At 47.6% G+C, this 20,745-nt stretch overlaps 2 protein-coding genes across 4 annotated transcripts in view; one reads left to right on the top strand and one right to left on the bottom strand.

The window, feature by feature from the left end:
• GGA1 (golgi associated, gamma adaptin ear containing, ARF binding protein 1) overlaps positions 1–20,745 on the bottom strand; it is a 468,858-nt gene that overhangs the window by 177,718 nt on the left and 270,395 nt on the right. The window lies entirely within an intron of this gene.
• Positions 1–20,745, top strand: part of LOC137532397 (V-type proton ATPase catalytic subunit A-like) — an 83,489-nt gene that overhangs the window by 46,446 nt on the left and 16,298 nt on the right. For all 3 annotated transcript variants that reach the window (XM_068252833.1, XM_068252834.1, XM_068252835.1), the window contains exons 9-10: positions 6,998–7,120; positions 13,214–13,328. In XM_068252833.1, the coding sequence (XP_068108934.1) occupies positions 6,998–7,120; positions 13,214–13,328 (238 nt within the window). The remainder of the gene's footprint in view (positions 1–6,997; positions 7,121–13,213; positions 13,329–20,745) is intronic.

Genomic DNA, 20,745 nt, shown 5'->3' with positions numbered 1-20,745 from the left:
AGTAATCAGAAACAGTGCTGGTCGTAATGGAAAAATCTACGCTTACGGATAATTACGCGTAATTTTACGCTATTACGCATTACGCAATTACGGTTACGGCGTAGGAAATTATCTACGGTTCATCACTGTAATTACGCGTTAACTTACGCAGTTACGTGTAAGGGTACTGTAATGTAGGCGCTTACACTACGATGTTACGCGTAGTGCCGTAATACCCATTAATGCGTATTTTTTGACGCATACGGACGATGTGTACGCAATAGCCGTCAATGTGACAGTTATTGCGTACATATCATTCGTATGCGTCAAAACGTACGCTTATACTGAAGGGCGGGAGAAGATACTATTGGTTGCTTAGGATGTTGACTGATTGGCTACTCTTAGAAAAGGGGAGTTTTTACGTTAGTAATTACGCGTAAAATTACGCGTAAGTGTTCGTAAAATTACGCATACCTAGCAATTACGGTAGACAGTGTAATTACGATACCACGTAACCGCTTACGCGTAAATAATTACGCGTAAGACCGTAAGTTACGCGTAACGCTTACGCGTAAATTTACATTGAATTACGATGCGTAATTACACTCATGCGTAATTTCGGCCCAGCACTGATCAAAAAGCCTCTAAGCTTTCAAGTTACCATTTCTTATTTGATTAACATGTCTTTGTTCTGAACATGTACAGCAGAAGGGGGAAGCCTCTGGATCCTTGATAGGCTTCCCTCCTACTCCTCCACCGGCCTGCTCCAGCTCTGAAAACCCTGAAAAAACGCTTGTCAACAGCTTGTGCATGCGCAGTAGCACAGACCCTCTTGGCTTTCTTCTGTAAAAGCCTAAGGCTGATCAGTCCATGCCACTGCGCAGGCGTGAGTGGCTGAGAAAGTCGATGTAGAGCTACACTGCCGGAGCAGTACTAGCCTACCTGCACCATGACATAGGAGGACTCTGCAAAGGACAGCAGACATGTTTCCCCTCCCCTGCATAGCCTCCCTCTCCATGTCAAGGACAAGGGACTCAAACCTACTGCTTAGTAGGAAGGAATACCATTATTCAGTGCATAGGCCAACAGGAAACCCCAGAGACAAGTTCAAAGATGCTCAGTTATAGCAGAGAGAAGGGAGCTCTAACGCAAATCATTTTTAAATCTGCCACCAGGGCTTCCCATTGTTCTTTTAATCTGACCAATGGGAATCCTCATCAGAGAGGTTTCTCAATGGTCCAATCAGTGGACCAATGGGTTACTTTATGTCAGAACTCCCTTGTAGTGTACTGGCAGTGTCCCGTTGTGTACTGAGGTAGTAGACCAACGTTCGGTAGAAGGCTCTTATGTCAAGTTTCTAAAAGAGCAGAAGGCAGTTTACAGAAGAAGATGGTGTCATGGGTTCAAAAAGTAGAAGTTATAATAATCGTGGCCGGCCGCATCCCATCACTTTACTTGTCTGATGTCCACACTCCTCTTCCAGATTCGCGCCCAATGTCACATGCACCCATCGTGCAGTACGCCGGCAACCACATGGGGCGCGAATGTGGAAGAGGAGTGCAGACACCGGACAAGTAAAGTATTTATTGTAGGGGTACCAGGGGGGTTCATCTACATTGAGTGGACACGGCTGGGGCGGTGAGGTGATGAGACGGTGTCACAAGGCCGATTCCCGAAAGATTTCAAGCTGAAATTGATTGTGAATCTGCCTGAGGCTTATGGCGGCCAACAGGCCTCTCTTCGATCAGATTCAATTACAGACAGAGCTGTCTATTGGTCAATAGGCCAGCAAAATTGCTAGATGTAGGGGTACCGTTACACAGGATTATGAGCTGCTCATGTTTTTGTGAAATAAACAGTAGCAGTCCTAAGTTTCTATTTTAGAACAGAGGCAAGTAAAATACAATGCATTACTGATCAAACCGTCAATTTAAGTTATTTTAAGCAGACAAGTGTAAATACACTGAAACTTTAAATCCTCCTTCAACTCCATTTCCAACCACTGTACATTGTTCAGGCTGGGTATGTCTGCTGCTGACCTGACAAATATACAGAAATCTATATGTCACATGTGCGCCTCTCGGGCTGCAGTCAGCTAAAATCTGACAGGGATCGTCAACATTTTGGCACACAGCCAAAAAAACAGAGATAATAAAAAGAAGGTATATTATAGCTGAAGTTTTGGTAAATTAGGTTTAGGGAAAAACCTTTGCTTCTGTAACTAATTCTGTGGAGGAGTCAGTGCTCTTCCGCCTCATAGCAGAAGAAATAAGGCCTGTTTTTACAATTGTTGCGTTACCCTATTTTTCTGCGAGGGGCCACAAAAGCAATGCAAGTCTATGGAGCCTTGCGCACTTATTGCGGTCCCGTGCCCGTGAGTGTTGTACGCCTCTGCAGTACTATTGCGCAGAGTGCTACCAGCTGCGGGAGCGCGACTGGAGTGTTTTCCAGTACAGGAAGAGTTAAAAAAAACTTCACTTGTTATCTATGCAAAAGAGCTTCTCTGAGCTGTTTGACCCACTGCGACAGATAGCTTGAGATAAAGTTTTACTGCAGGGAAGTTCAAAAGCTCATTATTTCTGCTTTGTTTTATAGTTTAAAAAGAGAACCTGTAACAAAAAAAGTTCCCCTGTAGGGTACTCACTTCGGGAGGAGGAAGCCTCAAGGTCCCAATGAGGCTTCCCCCTCCCCTGTAGCTGCAGGCAGTCCAGCGCTGGCTCCCCCGAAGTGTCCCGGAATCCTCCCTCGACAAGCGCTGATAAGATTTATTTACCTTTGCTGGCTCCAGCGGGGGCGCTGTTGCAGCTCTCCGTACGGAAATAGGCGGAAATAGCCGATCTCTGTCGGGTCCACTCTACTTCGCAGGTGCAGGAGACTTGCAGGAGACTTACACCTGCACAGTAGAGCGAGTCGACAGCGATCAGCTATTTCCGACCTATTTCCGAGCCGAGAGCCGATACTGCGCTGGTGCCGGGGAGGTAAATATTTACTTCAGACGCGTATCTGGAGCCGTGCAGATGGGGCTCCTGCTATAGGCGCCCTTGTGACTCACCTCCCAGGGGGCGCATCAATCAGTAAATCACCCCTCCCTCCCAACCAAACCTGTTGCCTTATAGTACATTCCTAAGAGGGAGAGGACTCTGTCCCGTCCACCTCCCTCCTGCCAGCTACTGTCGTAGCCCCAGCAACGCTGCTCACAACCCTCTCCTGAGTCCTGATTGGTCTCATGCCTGTGCCGCAGGGGCTTATGGGGCTGGAAGAGGAGAGGAATGTGTGTGTAGCAGCCAGCCACGAGGTGACACACTACAGAGCAGAGCAGAATGGATGGAGTGAGTGGACACACTGCAGAGGACGGCAGGCAGGGAGAGAGATCATCACGCTGGTTAGTGGTCGACTTAGGATGATCTCTTGCAGCAGCATTTATAAAAGCAAAGGACCTGTGAATTGTCTCACCAGCATCTGTGTACTGTGAGCCTCAGGAGAGCTGCTATATCAGCATTGTCAGATTTACAGCCTACACTGCCCACATTGCTCTCAGCAGGCTCACTGTACACAACAGCAGGTCAGAAGATTCACAGGTTCTTTGCTTTTATCAGCCCTGCTGCAGGAGATCATTCTGATAAGAGCAATGACTAGATAAGGAAACAGATGCTGGGGTAGGAGGAGGGTACTGAACATTCTAATGCTGGGTACACACTTGCGATTTCCCGATCGATCGACTATTTCCGACATGTTCAATCGATACAGCTGTCGATTTTGTATGCTTAACATGCAAAATCGACTGCTGTATTGATTGAAACCAGATCGAACATGTCGGAAATAATCGATCAATGCCACGGATCGAGTGGGAAATTGCAACGTGTGTACCCAGCATTAGGTCAACTCACTGTCTTCACTCACTGCTCTTCAGTCCAAGTCTCAGGGTGAATATTCACCAGCACAACATAGGAAGATGTATCCAGCGAAGTCCCCCGATGACAAGCGTTCCCCAATCCACCTACCTGCGGGCAATGTTACACAAGCAACGTTACACTGCGGGCAATGTTACACAAGCAACGTTACACTGCGGGCAATGTTACACAGGCAACGTTACACTGCGGGCAATGTTACACAAGCAACGTTACACTGCGGGCAATGTTACACAGGCAACGTTACACTGCGGGCAATGTTACACAGGCAACGTTACACTGCTGGCAATGTTACACAAGCAACGTTACACTGCGGGCAATGTTACACAGGCAACGTTACACTGCGGGCAATGTTACACAGGCAACGTTACACTGCGGGCAATGTTACACAGGCAACGTTACACTGCGGGCAATGTTACACAGGCAACGTTACACTGCGGGCAATGTTACACAGGCAACGTTACACTGCGGGCAATGTTACACAGGCAACGTTACACTGCTGGCAATGTTACACAGGCAACGTTACACTGCGGGCAATGTTACACAAGCAACGTTACACTGTGGGCAATGTTACACGGGCAACGTTACACTGCGGGCAATGTTACACGGGCAACGTTACACTGCTGGCAATGTTACACGGGCAACGTTACACTGCTGGCAATGTTACACGGGCAACTTTACACTGCGGGCAATGTTACACAAGCAACGTTACACTGCGGGCAATGTTACACGGGCAACGTTACACTGCGGGCAATGTTACACAAGCAACGTTACACTGCGGGCAATGTTACACAAGCAACGTTACACTGCGGACAATGTTACACAAGCAACGTTACACTGCGGGCAATGTTACACAAGCAACGTTACACTGCGGGCAATGTTACACAGGCAACGTTACACTGCGGGCAATGTTACACAAGCAACGTTACACTGCGGGCAATGTTACACAGGCAACGTTACACTGCTGGCAATGTTACACAGGCAACGTTACACTGCGGGCAATGTTACACAAGCAACGTTACACTGCGGGCAATGTTACACGGGCAACGTTACACTGCGGGCAATGTTACACAAGCAACGTTACACTGCGGGCAATGTTACACAAGCAACGTTACACTGCGGGCAATGTTACACAAGCAATGTTACACTGCGGGCAATGTTACACAGGCAACGTTACACTGCGGGCAATGTTACACAGGCAACGTTACACTGCGGGTAATGTTACACGGGCAACGTTACACTGCGGGCAATGTTACACGGGCAACGTTACACTGCGGGCAATGTTACACAAGCAACGTTACACTGCGGGCAATGTTACACAGGCAACGTTACACTGCTGGCAATGTTACACAGGCAACGTTACACTGCGGGCAATGTTACACAAGCAACGTTACACTGTGGGCAATGTTACACGGGCAACGTTACACTGCGGGCAATGTTACACGGGCAACGTTACACTGCTGGCAATGTTACACAGGCAACTTTACACTGCGGGCAATGTTACACAAGCAACGTTACACTGCGGGCAATGTTACACGGGCAACGTTACACTGCGGGCAATGTTACACAAGCAACGTTACACTGCGGGCAATGTTACACAAGCAACGTTACACTGCGGACAATGTTACACAAGCAACGTTACACTGCGGGCAATGTTACACAAGCAACGTTACACTGCGGGCAATGTTACACAGGCAACGTTACACTGCGGGCAATGTTACACAAGCAACGTTACACTGCGGGCAATGTTACACAGGCAACGTTACACTGCTGGCAATGTTACACAGGCAACGTTACACTGCGGGCAATGTTACACAAGCAACGTTACACTGCGGGCAATGTTACACGGGCAACGTTACACTGCGGGCAATGTTACACAAGCAACGTTACACTGCGGGCAATGTTACACAAGCAACGTTACACTGCGGGCAATGTTACACAAGCAACGTTACACTGCGGGCAATGTTACACAAGCAACGTTACACTGCGGGCAATGTTACACAGGCAACGTTACACTGCGGGCAATGTTACACAGGCAACGTTACACTGCGGGTAATGTTACACAGGCAACGTTACACTGCGGGCAATGTTACACGGGCAACGTTACACTGCGGGCAATGTTACACAAGCAACGTTACAAAGTCAAGCGCTTGCGGTACTTTTGCAGAGTCGTCGGAGATCTTAAAGAGACACTATAACTTGAAAAAATCCCTCTGGGGATACTTACTTCCAGAAGGGGAAGCCTCTGGATCCTAATGAGGATCCCCCCGTCCTCCTGTGTTCCAGCGCTGGCTCTCCTGAAACCACTACCGACAGCCTGTGGCGGTTGTGGCGCAAGCGTAGTAGCGCCTGCAATATGTACCTTTCCCTGCTCCAGTGCAGATGCAGTAGTGGCTTTCTAGATGAAAAAATCCAAGCCCAAGCAGGGCTAATCTACTGGGCAGGCAACAGGGGGGGGGGCGCAACTTCAGTGTTTGCCATAGGCGCTATTTTACTCAGATACGCCCCTGATTTACTTCCCTGCTGTTCGGGGAGCTTTGTCACCACCGCCATACGACCAAGGAAGACAGGGGAAGCCTCAATAGGATCCGAAGGAGGGTTTTTTGATACAGGTGTGCTTTTAAAACTGCAACTGTGGCAGAAGGATGCAATAAAAAAAAAGCTATATAACTGAAAATAAAAATACGAGACTCTTTTCTCTGTTACTAATGTTCTATTCATTATCCGTACTACACATACAATTCATTATATCATATTTTTTTTTATGCTTCAGGTTTGCTTTAAAGGGAATCAGAAGTGAGATGTATATGATGGCTGACATATTTATTTACCTTTAAACAATATCAGTTTCCTGGCTTTCCTGCTGATCTCTTTGGCTGCAGTTGTGTCTGAATCACACATCTGAAGCAAGCATGCAGCTATTCTAGTCAATCTTCAGTTAGCGCACCTGATCTGCATGCTTGTTCATGGCCAAAAGTTTCAGAGGCAGGATAGCCAGGCAATTTGCATTGTTTAAAAAGAATTACATATGTTGGTTGGTCTCCATATTCTGTTCACTTCAGGTGTGCTGTAAAACATTGAGACTGAACACGGTTCTTTTTCCCATATAGGAATCACCCTGTCTGAGTATTTCCGGGATATGGGCTACAACGTCAGTATGATGGCAGACTCCACCTCCCGTTGGGCAGAGGCGCTGAGAGAAATCTCTGGTCGTTTGGCAGAAATGCCTGCTGGTAAGAACTGGGCACAATGATTTGACCGCGGTCTATAATCTGCCACATACATGAAAACATGTGGAATCAGGGATTACTGTATTATTACTACTCATAATATTTTATAAAATATTTTACCACATCCACTTCCACCATGAGTGCTGTAACACAATTTTTCTTTTGATCTTAATAATCTGATTGTACATCCACTAAAAATCACACCATTAATGCTTCCCCTTCAGTAGTTTATGTCACTGTCTCTCCCATAATCCTTAGATTTTCTTTCAGTAGTTTGTGTCTCTGCCCCTCCCACAATGATCAAATTTTCCTGCAGGAGTTTCTTTCTCTGCCCCTCCCACAATGTTGAGATTTTCCTGCAAGAGTTTGTGTCTCTGACCCCCCCCCCCCCCCCCCCCCCCCCCACAATGGTGAGATTTTCCTACTGGAGTTTGTCTCTGCTCCTCCCGCAATGGTGAGATCTTCCTGCAGGAGTTTGTGTCTCTGCCCCTCCTACAATGGTGAGATGTTCTGCAGAAGTTTGTGTCTCTGCCCCTCTCACAATGGTGAGATCTTCCTGCAGAAGTTTGTGTCTCTGCCCCTTTCACAATGGTGAGATGTTCTGCAGGAGTTTGTGTCTCTGCCCCTCCCATAATGGTGAGATGCTCTGCTGAAGTTTGTGTCCCTGCCCCTCCCACAATGGTGGGATTTTCCTGCAGGAGTTTGTGTCTCTGCCCCTCCCACAATGGTGAGATTTTCCTGCAGGATTTTGTGTCTCTACCCTTCCCACAATGGTGAGATTTTCCTGTAGGAGTTTGTGTCTCTGCCCCTCCCACAATGGTGAGATGTTCTGCAGAAGTTTGTGTCTCTGCCCCTCTCACAATGGTGAGATCTTCCTGCAGAAGTTTGTGTCCCTGCCCCTTTCACAATGGTGAGATGTTCTGCAGGAGTTTGTGTCTCTGCCCCTCCCACAATGGTGAGATGCTCTGCTGAAGTTTGTGTCCCTGCCCCTCCCACAATGGTGGGATTTTCCTGCAGGAGTTTGTGTCTCTGCCCCTTCCACAAGGGTGAGATGTTCTGCAGGAGTTTGTGTCTCTGCCCCTCCCACAATGGTGAGATTTTCCTGCAGGATTTTGTGTCTCTACCCTTCCCACAATGGTGAGATTTTCCTGCAGGATTTTGTGTCTCTACCCTTCCCACAATGGTGAGATTTTCCTGTAGGAGTTTGTGTCTCTGCCCCTCCCACAATGGTGAGATGTTCAGCAGAAGTTTGTGCCCCTGCCCCTCCCACAATGGTGGGATTTTCCTGCAGGAGTTTGTGTCTCTGCCCCTTCCACAGGGGTGAGATGTTCTGCAGGAGTTTGTGTCTCTGCCCCTCCCACAATGGTGAGATTTTCCTGCAGGATTTTGTGTCTCTACCCTTCCCACAATGGTGAGATTTTCCTGTAGGAGTTTGTGTCTCTGCCCCTCCCACAATGGTGAGATGTTCAGCAGAAGTTTGTGTCCCTGCCCCTCCCACAATGGTGGGATTTTCCTGCAGGAGTTTGTGTCTCTGCCCCTTTCACAATGGTGAGATGTTCTGCAGGAGTTTGTGTCTCTGCCCCTCCCACAATGGTGAGATGCTCTGCTGAAGTTTGTGTCCCTGCCCCTCCCACAATGGTGGGATTTTCCTGCAGGAGTTTGTGTCTCTGCCCCTTCCACAAGGGTGAGATGTTCTGCAGGAGTTTGTGTCTCTGCCCCTTCCACAATGGTGAGATTTTCCTGCAGGATTTTGTGTCTCTACCCTTCCCACAATGGTGAGATTTTCCTGTAGGAGTTTGTGTCTCTGCCCCTCCCACAATGGTGAGATTTTCCTGGTGGCATTTGTGTCTCTGCCCCTCCCACAATGGTGGGGATTTCCTGCAGGAGTTTGTGTATCTGCTCCTCCCACAATGGTGAGATGTTCTGCAAGATTTTGTGTCTCTGCCCCTCCCACAATGGTGAGATTTTCCTGCAAGAGTTTGTGTCTCTGCCCCTCCCACAATGGTGAGATGTTCTGCAGGAGTTTGCGTCTCTGACACTCTCACAATGGTGAGATTTTCCTGCAGGATTTTGTGTCTCTACCCTTCCCACAATGGTGAGATTTTCCTGTAGGAGTTTGTGTCTCTGCCCCTCCCACAATGGTGAGATGTTCTGCAGGAGTTTGCGTCTCTGACACTCTCACAATGGTGAGATTTTCCTGCAGGATTTTGTGTCTCTACCCTTCCCACAATGGTGAGATTTTCCTGTAGGAGTTTGTGTCTCTGCCCCTCCCACAATGGTGAGATTTTCCTGGAGGCATTTGTGTCTCTGCCCCTTTTACAATGGTGGGATTTTCCTGCAGTAGTTTGTGTATCTGCCCCTCCCACAATGGTGAGATGTTCTGCAAGAGTTTGTGTCTCTGCCCCTCCCACAATGGTGAGATGTTCTGCAGGAGTTTGTGTCTCTGCCCCCAGTGGCGTATCTGGGTAAAATAGCGCCTATGGCAAACACTTAAATTGCGCCCCCCTCACATCCCCAGCCCCGCCCCCAAAAAGAGTCTCCTTCATTCCCCCATAATAAAAGCAGCCAGGTGCCTCAAGATAAGAAATTAAATAGCCAGGTGCGTCAAGATATTTCAGTAGCAGTGTCCCCTATATACATAGAGTAGATATGTTCCACAGACAATAGAATTAAGAAGACTCGTGCTTCTAGATATCAGTATAAGGCAGTTATATGTGCACCCCACATTTGAAAAGTGCTCATCTAAGGACAGTTATTGGCATGACTATGTATTCTGTACAGTGCTGCAGAAGATGTCAGAGCTATATAAATACATACTAATAATAATATGATTGGACATTAGACTATGAGTATGGTAGGATTAGATTGTGAGCTCTAAAGACAGTTATTGACATGACCATGTACTCTGTAAAGTGCTGCAGAAGATGTCAGAGCTATATGAATTCATACTAATAATAATATCATTGGACATTAGACTATGACTATGGTAGGATTAGATTGTGAGCTCCTCTGAAGACAGTCAGTGACATGACTATGTACTCTGTAATGTGCTGCAGGAGATGTCAGTGCTATATAAATACATAATAATAATATGGTAGGATATTAGACTATGACTATGGTAGGATTAGATTGTGAGCTCCTCTGAAGACAGTCAGTGACATGACTATGTACTCTGTAATGTGCTGCAGGAGATGTCAGTGCTATATAAATACATAATAATAATATGGGAGATCATTAGGCTATGACTATGGTAGGATTAGAGTGTGAGCTCCTCTGAGGACAGTCAGTGACATGACTATGTACTCTGAACAGTGCTGCAGACGATGTCAGTGCTATATAAATACATAATAATATTATGGTAGGACATTAGACTATGACTACGGTAGGATTAGATTGTGAGCTCCTCTGAGGACAGTCAGTGACATGACTATGTACTCTGTAATGTGCTGCAGGAGATGTAAGTGCTATATAAATACATAATAATAATATGGTAGGACATTAGACTATGACTATGGGAGGATTAGATTGTGAGCTCCTCTGAGGACAGTCAGTGACATGACTATGTACTCTGTAATGTGCTGCAGAAGAGGTCAGTGCTATATAAATACATAATAATAATATGGTAGGACATTAGACTATGACTATGGTAGGATTAGATTGTGAGCTTCTCTGAGGACAGTGAGTGACTTGACTATGTACTCTGTAATGTGCTGCAGAAGATGTCAATGCTATATAAATACATAATAATAATATGGTAGGACATTAGACTATGACTATGGCGGGATTAGATTGTGAGCTCCTCTGAGGACAGTCAGTGACATGACTATATACTCTGTAATGTGCTGCAGAAGATGTCAGTGCTATATAAATACATAATAATAATATGGCAGGACATTAGACTATGACTATGGCGGGATTAGATTGTGAGCTCCTCTGAGGACAGTCAGTGACATGACTATATACTCTGTAATGTGCTGCAGAAGATGTCAGTGCTATATAAATACATAATAATAATATGGCAGGACATTAGACTATGACTATGGCGGGATTAGATTGTGAGCTCCTTGGAGGACATTCAGTGGCATGCCTAGGTGCTCTATAAAGTGCTGCAGAAGCAGTGTGTGCCTGTCCGTCTCCTGAATCGGACGTTCCTCCATTAGCAGTATACACGCCGCCAGCACATGACGTCACACTCACGCCAGCGTGCTATAGAACTAATGGAAGAGTGGCAGATTCAGGAGATGGACAGGCACAGCGACACAGGACAGGTAATGTATAAATGCACACATCATGTACATTTATATACTGGGGGGGGAACAGCGCAGGGAGTTTCAACACATTTGTCCCAATATTGCTCGCCGTTTCCATCATGCACCTGATCGTGAAAGTCGGTCCTACTGACTCCTACATCTTACAGTATATCCATCTTATACATGCAGCCAATTTTAGCCTGAAATTGGTTGCTTGATCGATCGGACGTGCACTTGGTGTCACCAATTTTCATCCGATTCGATTATAATAATCAAATCAGATGGTCATTGGCCGCCAAGTCACCTGATGTATGGCAACCTTAAGACCTTCTTAACAGAAAATGATAAACAGCAACTATACTTTATAAAATTAGGATGCAGAGAGCTCAAGAAGTTAGGACCAGCAGTGAAAGGGTTATTGAAAGAAAAATGCAGGCTAGAGTGAAGAGCAGACCAGTACAGAGGTCAGTGAGAGAGTGAATAGTGGAAGGAAGGGGGGATGAGCAGCTTACACAGTGTGTCTGGTTGTTGTCTGTAGACTGTCCCTCCTACCTGAACCAGTGTTAGAAAAGCTGCAGATAAGAGCTAGGGAATAAAGAGAAAGAAGCACAGCCTGCCCACCAATTATCACAGTAATGTGGATGCAAGTGCATCAGGTCACTAGGAGAGGTCAGGTGACTCGTACTCTACACTGAACAGTCCGTCTATCCATAGCTGTAAGCCGCATCAGTACACAGGCACAGTCTGACGTAGGCTGAGTCCTGTGTGTGCAAGAAGCAAAGCTGGGCTGCTGGCACTGGAGACAGGTAGTAACTTGCCTCTTTCTTACTTTGCACATGTCTCCTCAGCACCCATCTTTGCTCTAGTAGTCTCACCCTGCCCAGTACCTTTAGGAGCAGCAACGTTCTATCCCCTGCTCCTTCTGACACATCGCACTGTCTGGCACTACACGTGTTAGAGATACACAGTCGCACTCCTGCCTGGCCGGGATCACATGGGGCCGGGCAGCCAGTGAGAGAGGAGTGAGTTACAATCCTCTCTCTCACTGGCTGCCCAGCCCCATGTGATCCCCATGCATGCAGGCTACAAGCGTGTGTATCTCTGCAGTCACAGACCGCAGCCAGGGAAACAGTCGGGGCGCTGCCGGTTGTATTACATATTAGCCCCGGTTCTCAGCCTCTAGCAATGCTGGCTCCTGCCTGCCTGTCTGTGTGTCACTCGGCTGCAGTGCAGCTACTCAGGGATGTTTTTAATTATGCGCCCCTTTGGAGGTGAATAACAAGGGCGCCTATAGCAGGTGCCCCATGTGCACGCCTCCAGATCCGCCTCTGTCTGCCCCTTCCACAATGGTGAGATTTTCCTGCGGGAGTTTGTCTCTGCCCCTTCCACAATGGTGAGATTTTCCTGCAGGAGTTTGTGTCTCTGCCCCTTTCACAGTGGTGGGATTTTCCTGCAGGAGTTTGTGTCTCTGCCCCTTTCACAGTGGTGGGATTTTCCTGCAGGAGTTTATGTCTCTGCCCCTCCCACAATGGTGAGATTTTCCTGCGGGAGTTTGTCTCTGTCCCTCCCACAATGGTTAGATGTTCTGCAGGAGTTTGTGTCTCTGCCCCCCCCCCCCCCCCCCCCCCCCCCCCCCCCCCCCCACACACACACACACACACACACACACAATGGTGAGATTTTCCTGCAGGAGTTTGTGTCTCTGCCCCTTTCACAATGGTGGCTTTTTCCTGCAGGAGTTTATTCACTCACCAGGAAGATCCCTGCCCACCTTGTAAGCTTTCCCCATGTTGTCTTGTCATGTGATTACTGAAATTAACGTCGACTATGATGGTTTGTATTACAGATAGCGGTTACCCTGCATACCTTGGTGCCCGCTTGGCATCCTTTTACGAACGGGCTGGAAGAGTCACGTGCCTGGGAAGTCCTCAGAGAGAAGGGAGTGTCAGCATTGTTGGAGCGTGAGTTGTTAAATCTCTTTTCTATCTAATGCTGTTAATATATTGTAATCCTAAATAAGCCACTGACATCAGCTAAACAGAAACTCAGGCGAGACATCTACAGAACAGATTCATGGGAGATGATTTGTAAGGTGTCCCATATGCTCTTGTTATCTACGTATCCCTGCTCTATAATACAACTACATAAGACATGCATGGTGACAGACTCCATCCCACTGTAGTCAGCACTTACTATTGTTCTGACCTAAAGCCTTCTATAGACTACTAATATGAGGACAAGCTTCAATGACACTCGCAGACCCCCCCCCCCCCCAAATAAATCTGACAAGAGCTTGTTGGATTGAAGATCTGGGCCGTGCTCCCCTTCATGTGTGTGCATGAGGGACTCTGTGCTTGTGCAGTTACAGCATGAAGAGGAGTGTGACGGGTCAACCAGGGGGTCTCGGACAGTGGTGAAGAGGGCAAGGAGGACACGGAAAGCCTCTACAGCAGGGGAGTCAAACTCAAATACTAAGTGGGACAAAATGGAGCACTGGGACCAAGTTGCGGCCCGACCTCAATGTCTACTGGCTACCACTCTCCCTTATAAAGTTCCCTGGTGTCTAATAGCTCCCCCTCCATCCCATATACAGTTCCCTGATGTTTAGTGGTCCTCCCTCATCTATACAATTCCCTGATGTTTCAAGACCCCCTCTTTCCTCTAAACAGTTCTCTGATGTCTAGTGCCTCTCCCCATACAGTTTCCTGGTATCTAGTGCTGCCCCTCCCCATATGGCTTCTCTGGTGATCTAGGGCTTACACTCCAATATAGCTTCCCTGGTGTACTAGAGTGGGCCAAACATAATGCAAACTGGGAAAGCCACCTTAGAGCCAAATCTGATGGCTCTGAGGGCAGTGGCGTAGCTAAGGAGCTGTGGGCCCAGATGAAAATTTTACAATGGGGCCCCCTAAGCACTCTATACATAACAATTGATATGGCCCACCAAAACCTGCCAATGGCAACTACAGTGTCAGAGGTGCAAGAAGGGGATGGGGAACAGCTTGTTAATGATTACCAATATTCAAAGTTGTCACAGGAGCCCTAGTGGTCAGACCGCAAAATGCCTTCCAAACGGTGCCAGCGCACGGATCATGCGAACTCTGGTCGCAGTCAATGCGTAGGAACCGTTGGGAATTGGCCGCAGACAAACCAGAAGGGAGCCTGTGAGGTACGGTAATTACAACTTTACACACTAGTTCAGGGTATAACTGCCACCACCTCTGTTACCAAGGAGGAGCCCACTGACTGTCTGAGCCTAGATCTACAAATAAAAACGGTTAAACACACTCTATTCTGTCTAGCTAACCACAATACCATAGTAGCGTCTCTTCAGAGACCTGGGATCAGTTTCTGTGTATGCTGAATAATAGGGTAGCTGGTATAACAACTGACGATAGCGTCAGTTTATTGAAAGCGATCTAAATAATTAATATGTACAGAAAATTATTAAAATCAACAATTATTGAGACATGAGATAAGACAGTATGAAAATAAAGGGGAGAAAAAAATACTTAGTTCCTAGAAAGATGTCCTATTGTGGGAAAAACTTGTAGAGTTCCTTTGTTTCAGTTCAAAGTTTAGAGTTCAGACCAGGTGGATGCCAGCATATCCTCAAGCTGGCACAGATGAGATCAAGATGGTGTTTCAGGGTGGAGGACCCTGAGTTTGTCTCCTCTGCCATTCTTATGCCCCTGATCCAGTAGGAGGGAGTGAGGGCGGGGCCACACACCCCCTTAGAATATGAGATGAGTCCTCCCCTTGTCCTGGGGACCAGAAATCATATCTAACCATATATGGGCTCTATCTCACAGAACCGTACAGGTCAGGGCAGATGTACTAACATTTTCAGATCTGTCTCGATTTACCCAGCAGCCTGATACCAAACATGAGGGGTGGGACCCCTGTGGTATCATCAGGGCACTTTCGAACTGCCTAACTGGCAGTCTTTACATCAGAATGTTCTGAAACTTCTACAGAACCAGCGCCAGATAGGGCCAAGCATGCTCTGTTAGTTTGGAGGGTCTGCCAGCCTGGCAATACAGAAAATATGACACATATAGCAGTTTATGGAACATGAGATACCTCTGGGATTTATAGCAGGTTCTTACCAGGTGACGTTTCTTTTGAAGCTTGTGGCAGCAAGCTACGTGTCAGCTCCCCTGCTGGGAGGAGAGCCAGAATGTCTGATTTTCCCCAACTAGATTGTTTCTGTCATCGTGCTTATCAACTCTATCTGATGGATGGGCCATCAGCACAGCTTGAAGCCGGGACACTCTGAGGCAGACTAGTGCCTTTTGGTGAAGGGAGGGAAAGAGAAAAAAAGAAAAAAAAAACCCAGTTCTGATTCCTGTAATGGCTGCACAAATTTAGCCAGAAAGCGATCAGAAATTGGACTGCGCGGATCCTTCCAATTCGCCCACGTTTCTCACGGCTGTTCCGTGACAAAAGTATCTTTAGAAGTGATTATTATGAGCACAGGATCAATAGAGAGCTAATACTGTAGTTGAGGGAGGGCCCTTCGGGGCCCCTCTGGCCCAAGGGCCCCGATGCGGTCACAACCTCTGCAACCTCTATTGCTACGCTCCTGTCCGAGGGCCAGTTTTGGCCCATGGGCCGGTGTTTGACATGTATGCTCTACAGGATCTAGAGGGTTCCGACCTCTTAAGTAAGAATGTGATTTTCGACCCAAAGTACGCCTTGAGTTCACTTTATTGAGCTGTATTTTTCATGTACATTAACTTAATTGGTATGTACAGAAAAAGACAAAATGTAAACATTGTTTCCCTATCATGTAGTTGGCAGACAGAAGTCTAATTAAGAAACCTTAAAGGAGCACCATCTTGAAAAATAGAAAATTTTTAAATACATGAAATAAAAAGTACAGTATTTTAGATGTATAACACGACCCCCCAGCTTTTCCAGCTAAAATATAAAGTTTAGAAATATACTCGCTGTATAAGACTACCGGTAAGCACACAAAACCCGCCTCCTCCACCCATCTGGCCCACCCCTGTATACCAACCCCTCTGCACCTCACATCAAAATGATGGTACTGTATAATAAAAGTTATCTCAGAACAGAGAACTGGGAAAGCAGGAAGGCAGCGCTTTACATTACCAGTGCTGCAGTCATCCGGGGGAAGGAAAAATAGATCGCGCTGGTCTCTCCGTTTCATGGCAAACATCGCTGTACTCCCGATAGCTTCTTGTGAGCAGCCGCTTGCGCAAGTAGCAGAGCAGCTTTCCGGTTCCAGGTCACCTGACTGGTGACGTGTGCGCTCCACAATACAATGTGTTCCTCCACAATGGAGCCCGGCAATCTCTTCCTACGTGAGCGCACACGTCACCAATGGAGCGCACATGTCACCAGTCAGGTGACCCGAACCAGGAAGCGGCACTGCTACCCGCGTGAGCAGCTGCTCACAGGAAGCTATCAGGATTACAGCAGCCTTTGCCATGAAACACAACGTGAGCACAGCACAATCTCTTTTTCCTTCCCTCCGGATGACTGCTGCACCCGGTAATGTAACCAACACACTGATACCTGGCGTATAAAGGTGGCAACTAACGGTACAATTTCTAGCGAAAAATCGTTCGAGCGATCAGAAATTCTGATCAGACGAAAAATCGTTCACTACACCATCAACTAACCAATCATTGCTTCCTATCTATCACGACCAACAAGAAAATCCAAATTTTGGTTCAACGAAAATTCAATCGGACGATTGTTTTTATAATCGTTCGTTATCGATTGTGCCCATCAACTGAGATTATTTACAACCAATCCGATCAGAATTTCTGATCGCTCAAACGATTTTTCGCTAGAAATTGGACCGTTAGTGGCCAGCTTAAGGCGACCCCCGACTTTTTTTAGAAGATTTTCAAGGGTTAAAAAGTCCTCTTATACGCCGGAAGATACAGTAAATTTCTTCCAGAGTAAAATGTGCTATAAATTACTTTCCTCCTATGTTGCTGTCACTTACTACAGGTAGTAGAAATCTGACAGAAATGACAGGTTTTGGACAAGGTTTTATGCTAATGGGGGATTCTCTCAGGGTTTTTCTTTACAAAAGCACTTAGTGAACGGCAGTTGCCTATTCCAACTGCCAGACTAGTGTGCAAACAGGTGGTGGTGGTGTGTGTGTGTGTGTGGGGGGGGGGGGGGGGGGGGGGGGGGGGGGGGGGGGGATGTTGGCCTGCATCTTTCCATAGAACCTTTCCAGGGAGTGCTTGATCAGTTGTGTCAGATTTCTACTAACTACTCTAAGTGATGGTAACATAAGAGATACGTAATTTATAGCTCATTTTTCTCTGGAAGAAACATACTTCTTACTTGTTGTAACGATCGGTGGGCGCAGAGAGTATCTGATTACCGGTGATCTGCAGTATCGCCGGAAATACAGATATATACCAGATTATAAGTGATCTGCAGTCTCACCGATAATCCGATATACAAACTAACCTCTGTTCGCCTGAGTAGAGTGTAGTGTTTTGGTGTAACAGTAACACTAGGAGGCCTAGGCCTCAGTGCAGCAAGGAGAACTGCACGGATTCCTTCCGCAGACCTGAGCTCTCCAAGACGGGAGGAGTCAGACTGACAGTAGGAAGGAAAGTCCGAGAGTGACACTCAGGAAGAAGTGTCACTAACAGGACTGGGAACCGCCTCCAATCGTGAGGTCGGTTCTCGAGGTCAGACAAGCCAGGTCGTACACACACGGACAGATAAAGTACAAATACAGTAGGCAAAGGCGGAGTCAAAGTACAGGCAGGGTTCGGCAACGGGGTATCAGATATATCGGGGTACAAAATCAGGAGGCAGAAACAGAGTCTAGGAACGAGCCGAGGTTCGGCAACAGAGTATCAGAAATATCGAGGTACAAGGTCAGAGTTCAGGAGGATAGTCGAGGCAGGCAAAAATCATAACATATAATCACAATCAAACTAGTACTTTAGCTATCAAATATCTAGCTAAGTGTAGGATTACAGCTCCAGCTGGTCCCGGCACACTTCAGGATCTGACTACGGATCTGGGTGCTCCCACGTATGTGATCGCACGCCAGACAAAGAGCAAGTGAACAACCAGCAGTATATATACTCTAGGACCTTTCCAGGACCTCCCTAATTGCTGGTCCAATGAGAGCAGTGGAATTTGTCAGCTGACCCAGCTGGTCAGCCGACACCCTTCTAACTGCTATTTAAACTCTGCCTTTCTGCTCGCGCGCGTGTAAGTCTGAATCTTGGTGGACTATCAGTCCCAGCCACACCAGTACTGTCATGCAATGTATCTAGTGCGGGGGCCGCCTCTGATGCGGATTCCGCCGCACTGCCTATGCGGCATGCAGCGTTTTTTCCGCGTTGTGACGCCATGCTGGACGCGGAAACAGCCGCCTCACCTTGAGAGACGGCGGCATTTCCGCGTTTCCTTACAGTACCCCCCCCCCCCCGAGGAGTGGACTCCGGACAACTCCTACCAGGTTTCTCGGGATGTAAGGCATGAAACTCCCTCCTTAACTCGTCTGCATGCATGCGTGAACCCGGTACCCACTGTCTCTCCTCAATGCCGTACCCTTTCCAATGTACGAGGTACTGTACCGAATTCTGTACCATGCGTGAATCCAATATCTTTTCTACCTCGTACTCAGGTTGGTCGTCCACCACCACAGGAGGAGGAGGAGTGGGACCCACATGGACTGCTGGTTTAAGCAGGGATACGTGGAAGGACTTTACCCCACGCATGCTGGCGGGAAGATCAACGGAATACGTAACGTTGTTGATCTTCTTGGCCACTGAAAATGGACCCACAAACCTGGGGCCCAGTTTATCTGAGGGCTGTCTCAGGGTTAAGTGACGTGTGGACACCCAGACCAAGTCTCCTGGCTGGAACTTCCACTCCAATGAGCGTCTTTTGTCAGCCTGACCCTTTTGACTCTGGAATGCCCTTTCCAGATTACTCTTCACCTTCCCCCAGATGACTTTAAATGCCCTGTGCCAGGCTTCCAGGGTTGGAAACGGAGAGGAGGCAACTGGCAAGGGGGAAAACTTGGGCGATCTCCCCGTTACCACCTGAAAAGGCGAAAATCCGGAGGAGGAATTTCTCAAGTTATTTTGAGCAAATTCTGCGAAGGGCAAAAATCTGACCCAGTCGTCTTGTGCCTCCGCAACATAACATCTCAAAAATTGTTCTAGAGACTGATTTATCCTTTCAGTCTGGCCATTAGTCTGTGGGTGGTAGCCGGACGAGAAAGACAGCTTCATGCCCATTTGGTGGCAAAATGCCCTCCAGAATCTAGAAATGAATTGGACTCCCCTATCCGACACTATGTTTTCCGGAATGCCATGCAGCCGGAAAATGTGGATGATGAACAGGTCGGCCAATTCCTGAGCCGAGGGGAGTCCTTTTAAGGGCACGAAATGGGCCATCTTGCTGAAGCGGTCGACTACCACCCAAATGACCGACATGCCTTCAGACCTGGGGAGCTCACCCACGAAATCCATGGACAAGTGGGTCCATGGCTCACTCGGGGCGGGCAAAGGCTGTAAGGTACCGACAGGTGCCAGCCGGGAGGGTTTACTCTTAGCACATACTGCGCATTCCCTAACAAATTCCCTGCAATCAACAGACAGGGAAGGCCACCAGGCACACCTGGCTACAAGATCCTGTGTTCTGGCAACTCCAGGATGTCCAGCATTTTTATGTGCGTGGAACATTTCAAGGATCTGAAGACGAAAGGGCAAGGGAATAAACATGACCCCTTCAGGCTTCCCTTCCGGGATGTCCTGCTGGAAGGGGCTCAACGTCTCCTTCCAGTCTTCCCAAGTATCAATTGCAGCCAGCACCAATTTTCGCGGAACAATCGTCTCAGGGACGGAGGCCTGTGCTGTTTCTGGCTCAAAGCACCTGGATAGCGCATCTGCCTTAGTATTCTTACTGCCCGGGGTGTACGTAATCACGAATGTGAACCTTGAAAAAAACAGGGACCATCGAGCCTGACGAGGGCTTAACCTCTTAGCCCCCTCGATGTATTCTAGATTCTTGTGGTCGGTAAAAACCGTGATAGTATGCTCCGCTCCTTCTAACCAATGACGCCATTCTTCAAAGGCTAGTTTAATGGCTAAGAGTTCCCTGTTGCCTATATCGTAGTTTCTCTCTGCTGGAGAGAATCTCCGAGAAAAATAGGCACATGGGTGCAATCTACCCTGTAAACCTGAACGTTGAGACAGCACAGCCCCCACCCCGACTTCTGAGGCGTCTACCTCAACAATAAAAGGGAAGGAAGTGTCTACATGTCTTAGTATGGGTGCTGTGCAGAACAGCTCCTTCAAGGTCGAAAATGCCTGTAGGGCCTCAGGCGACCAGTGAGTAGTATCCGCCCCTTTC

The sequence above is a fragment of the Hyperolius riggenbachi genome, chromosome 9 (genome assembly GCF_040937935.1).
Source record: "Hyperolius riggenbachi isolate aHypRig1 chromosome 9, aHypRig1.pri, whole genome shotgun sequence".
In the NCBI taxonomy this organism is placed as follows: Eukaryota; Metazoa; Chordata; class Amphibia; order Anura; family Hyperoliidae; genus Hyperolius; species Hyperolius riggenbachi.
The sequence above is the reverse complement of the archived record's forward strand: the minus strand, read 5'-3'. Positions and strand labels throughout refer to the sequence as shown.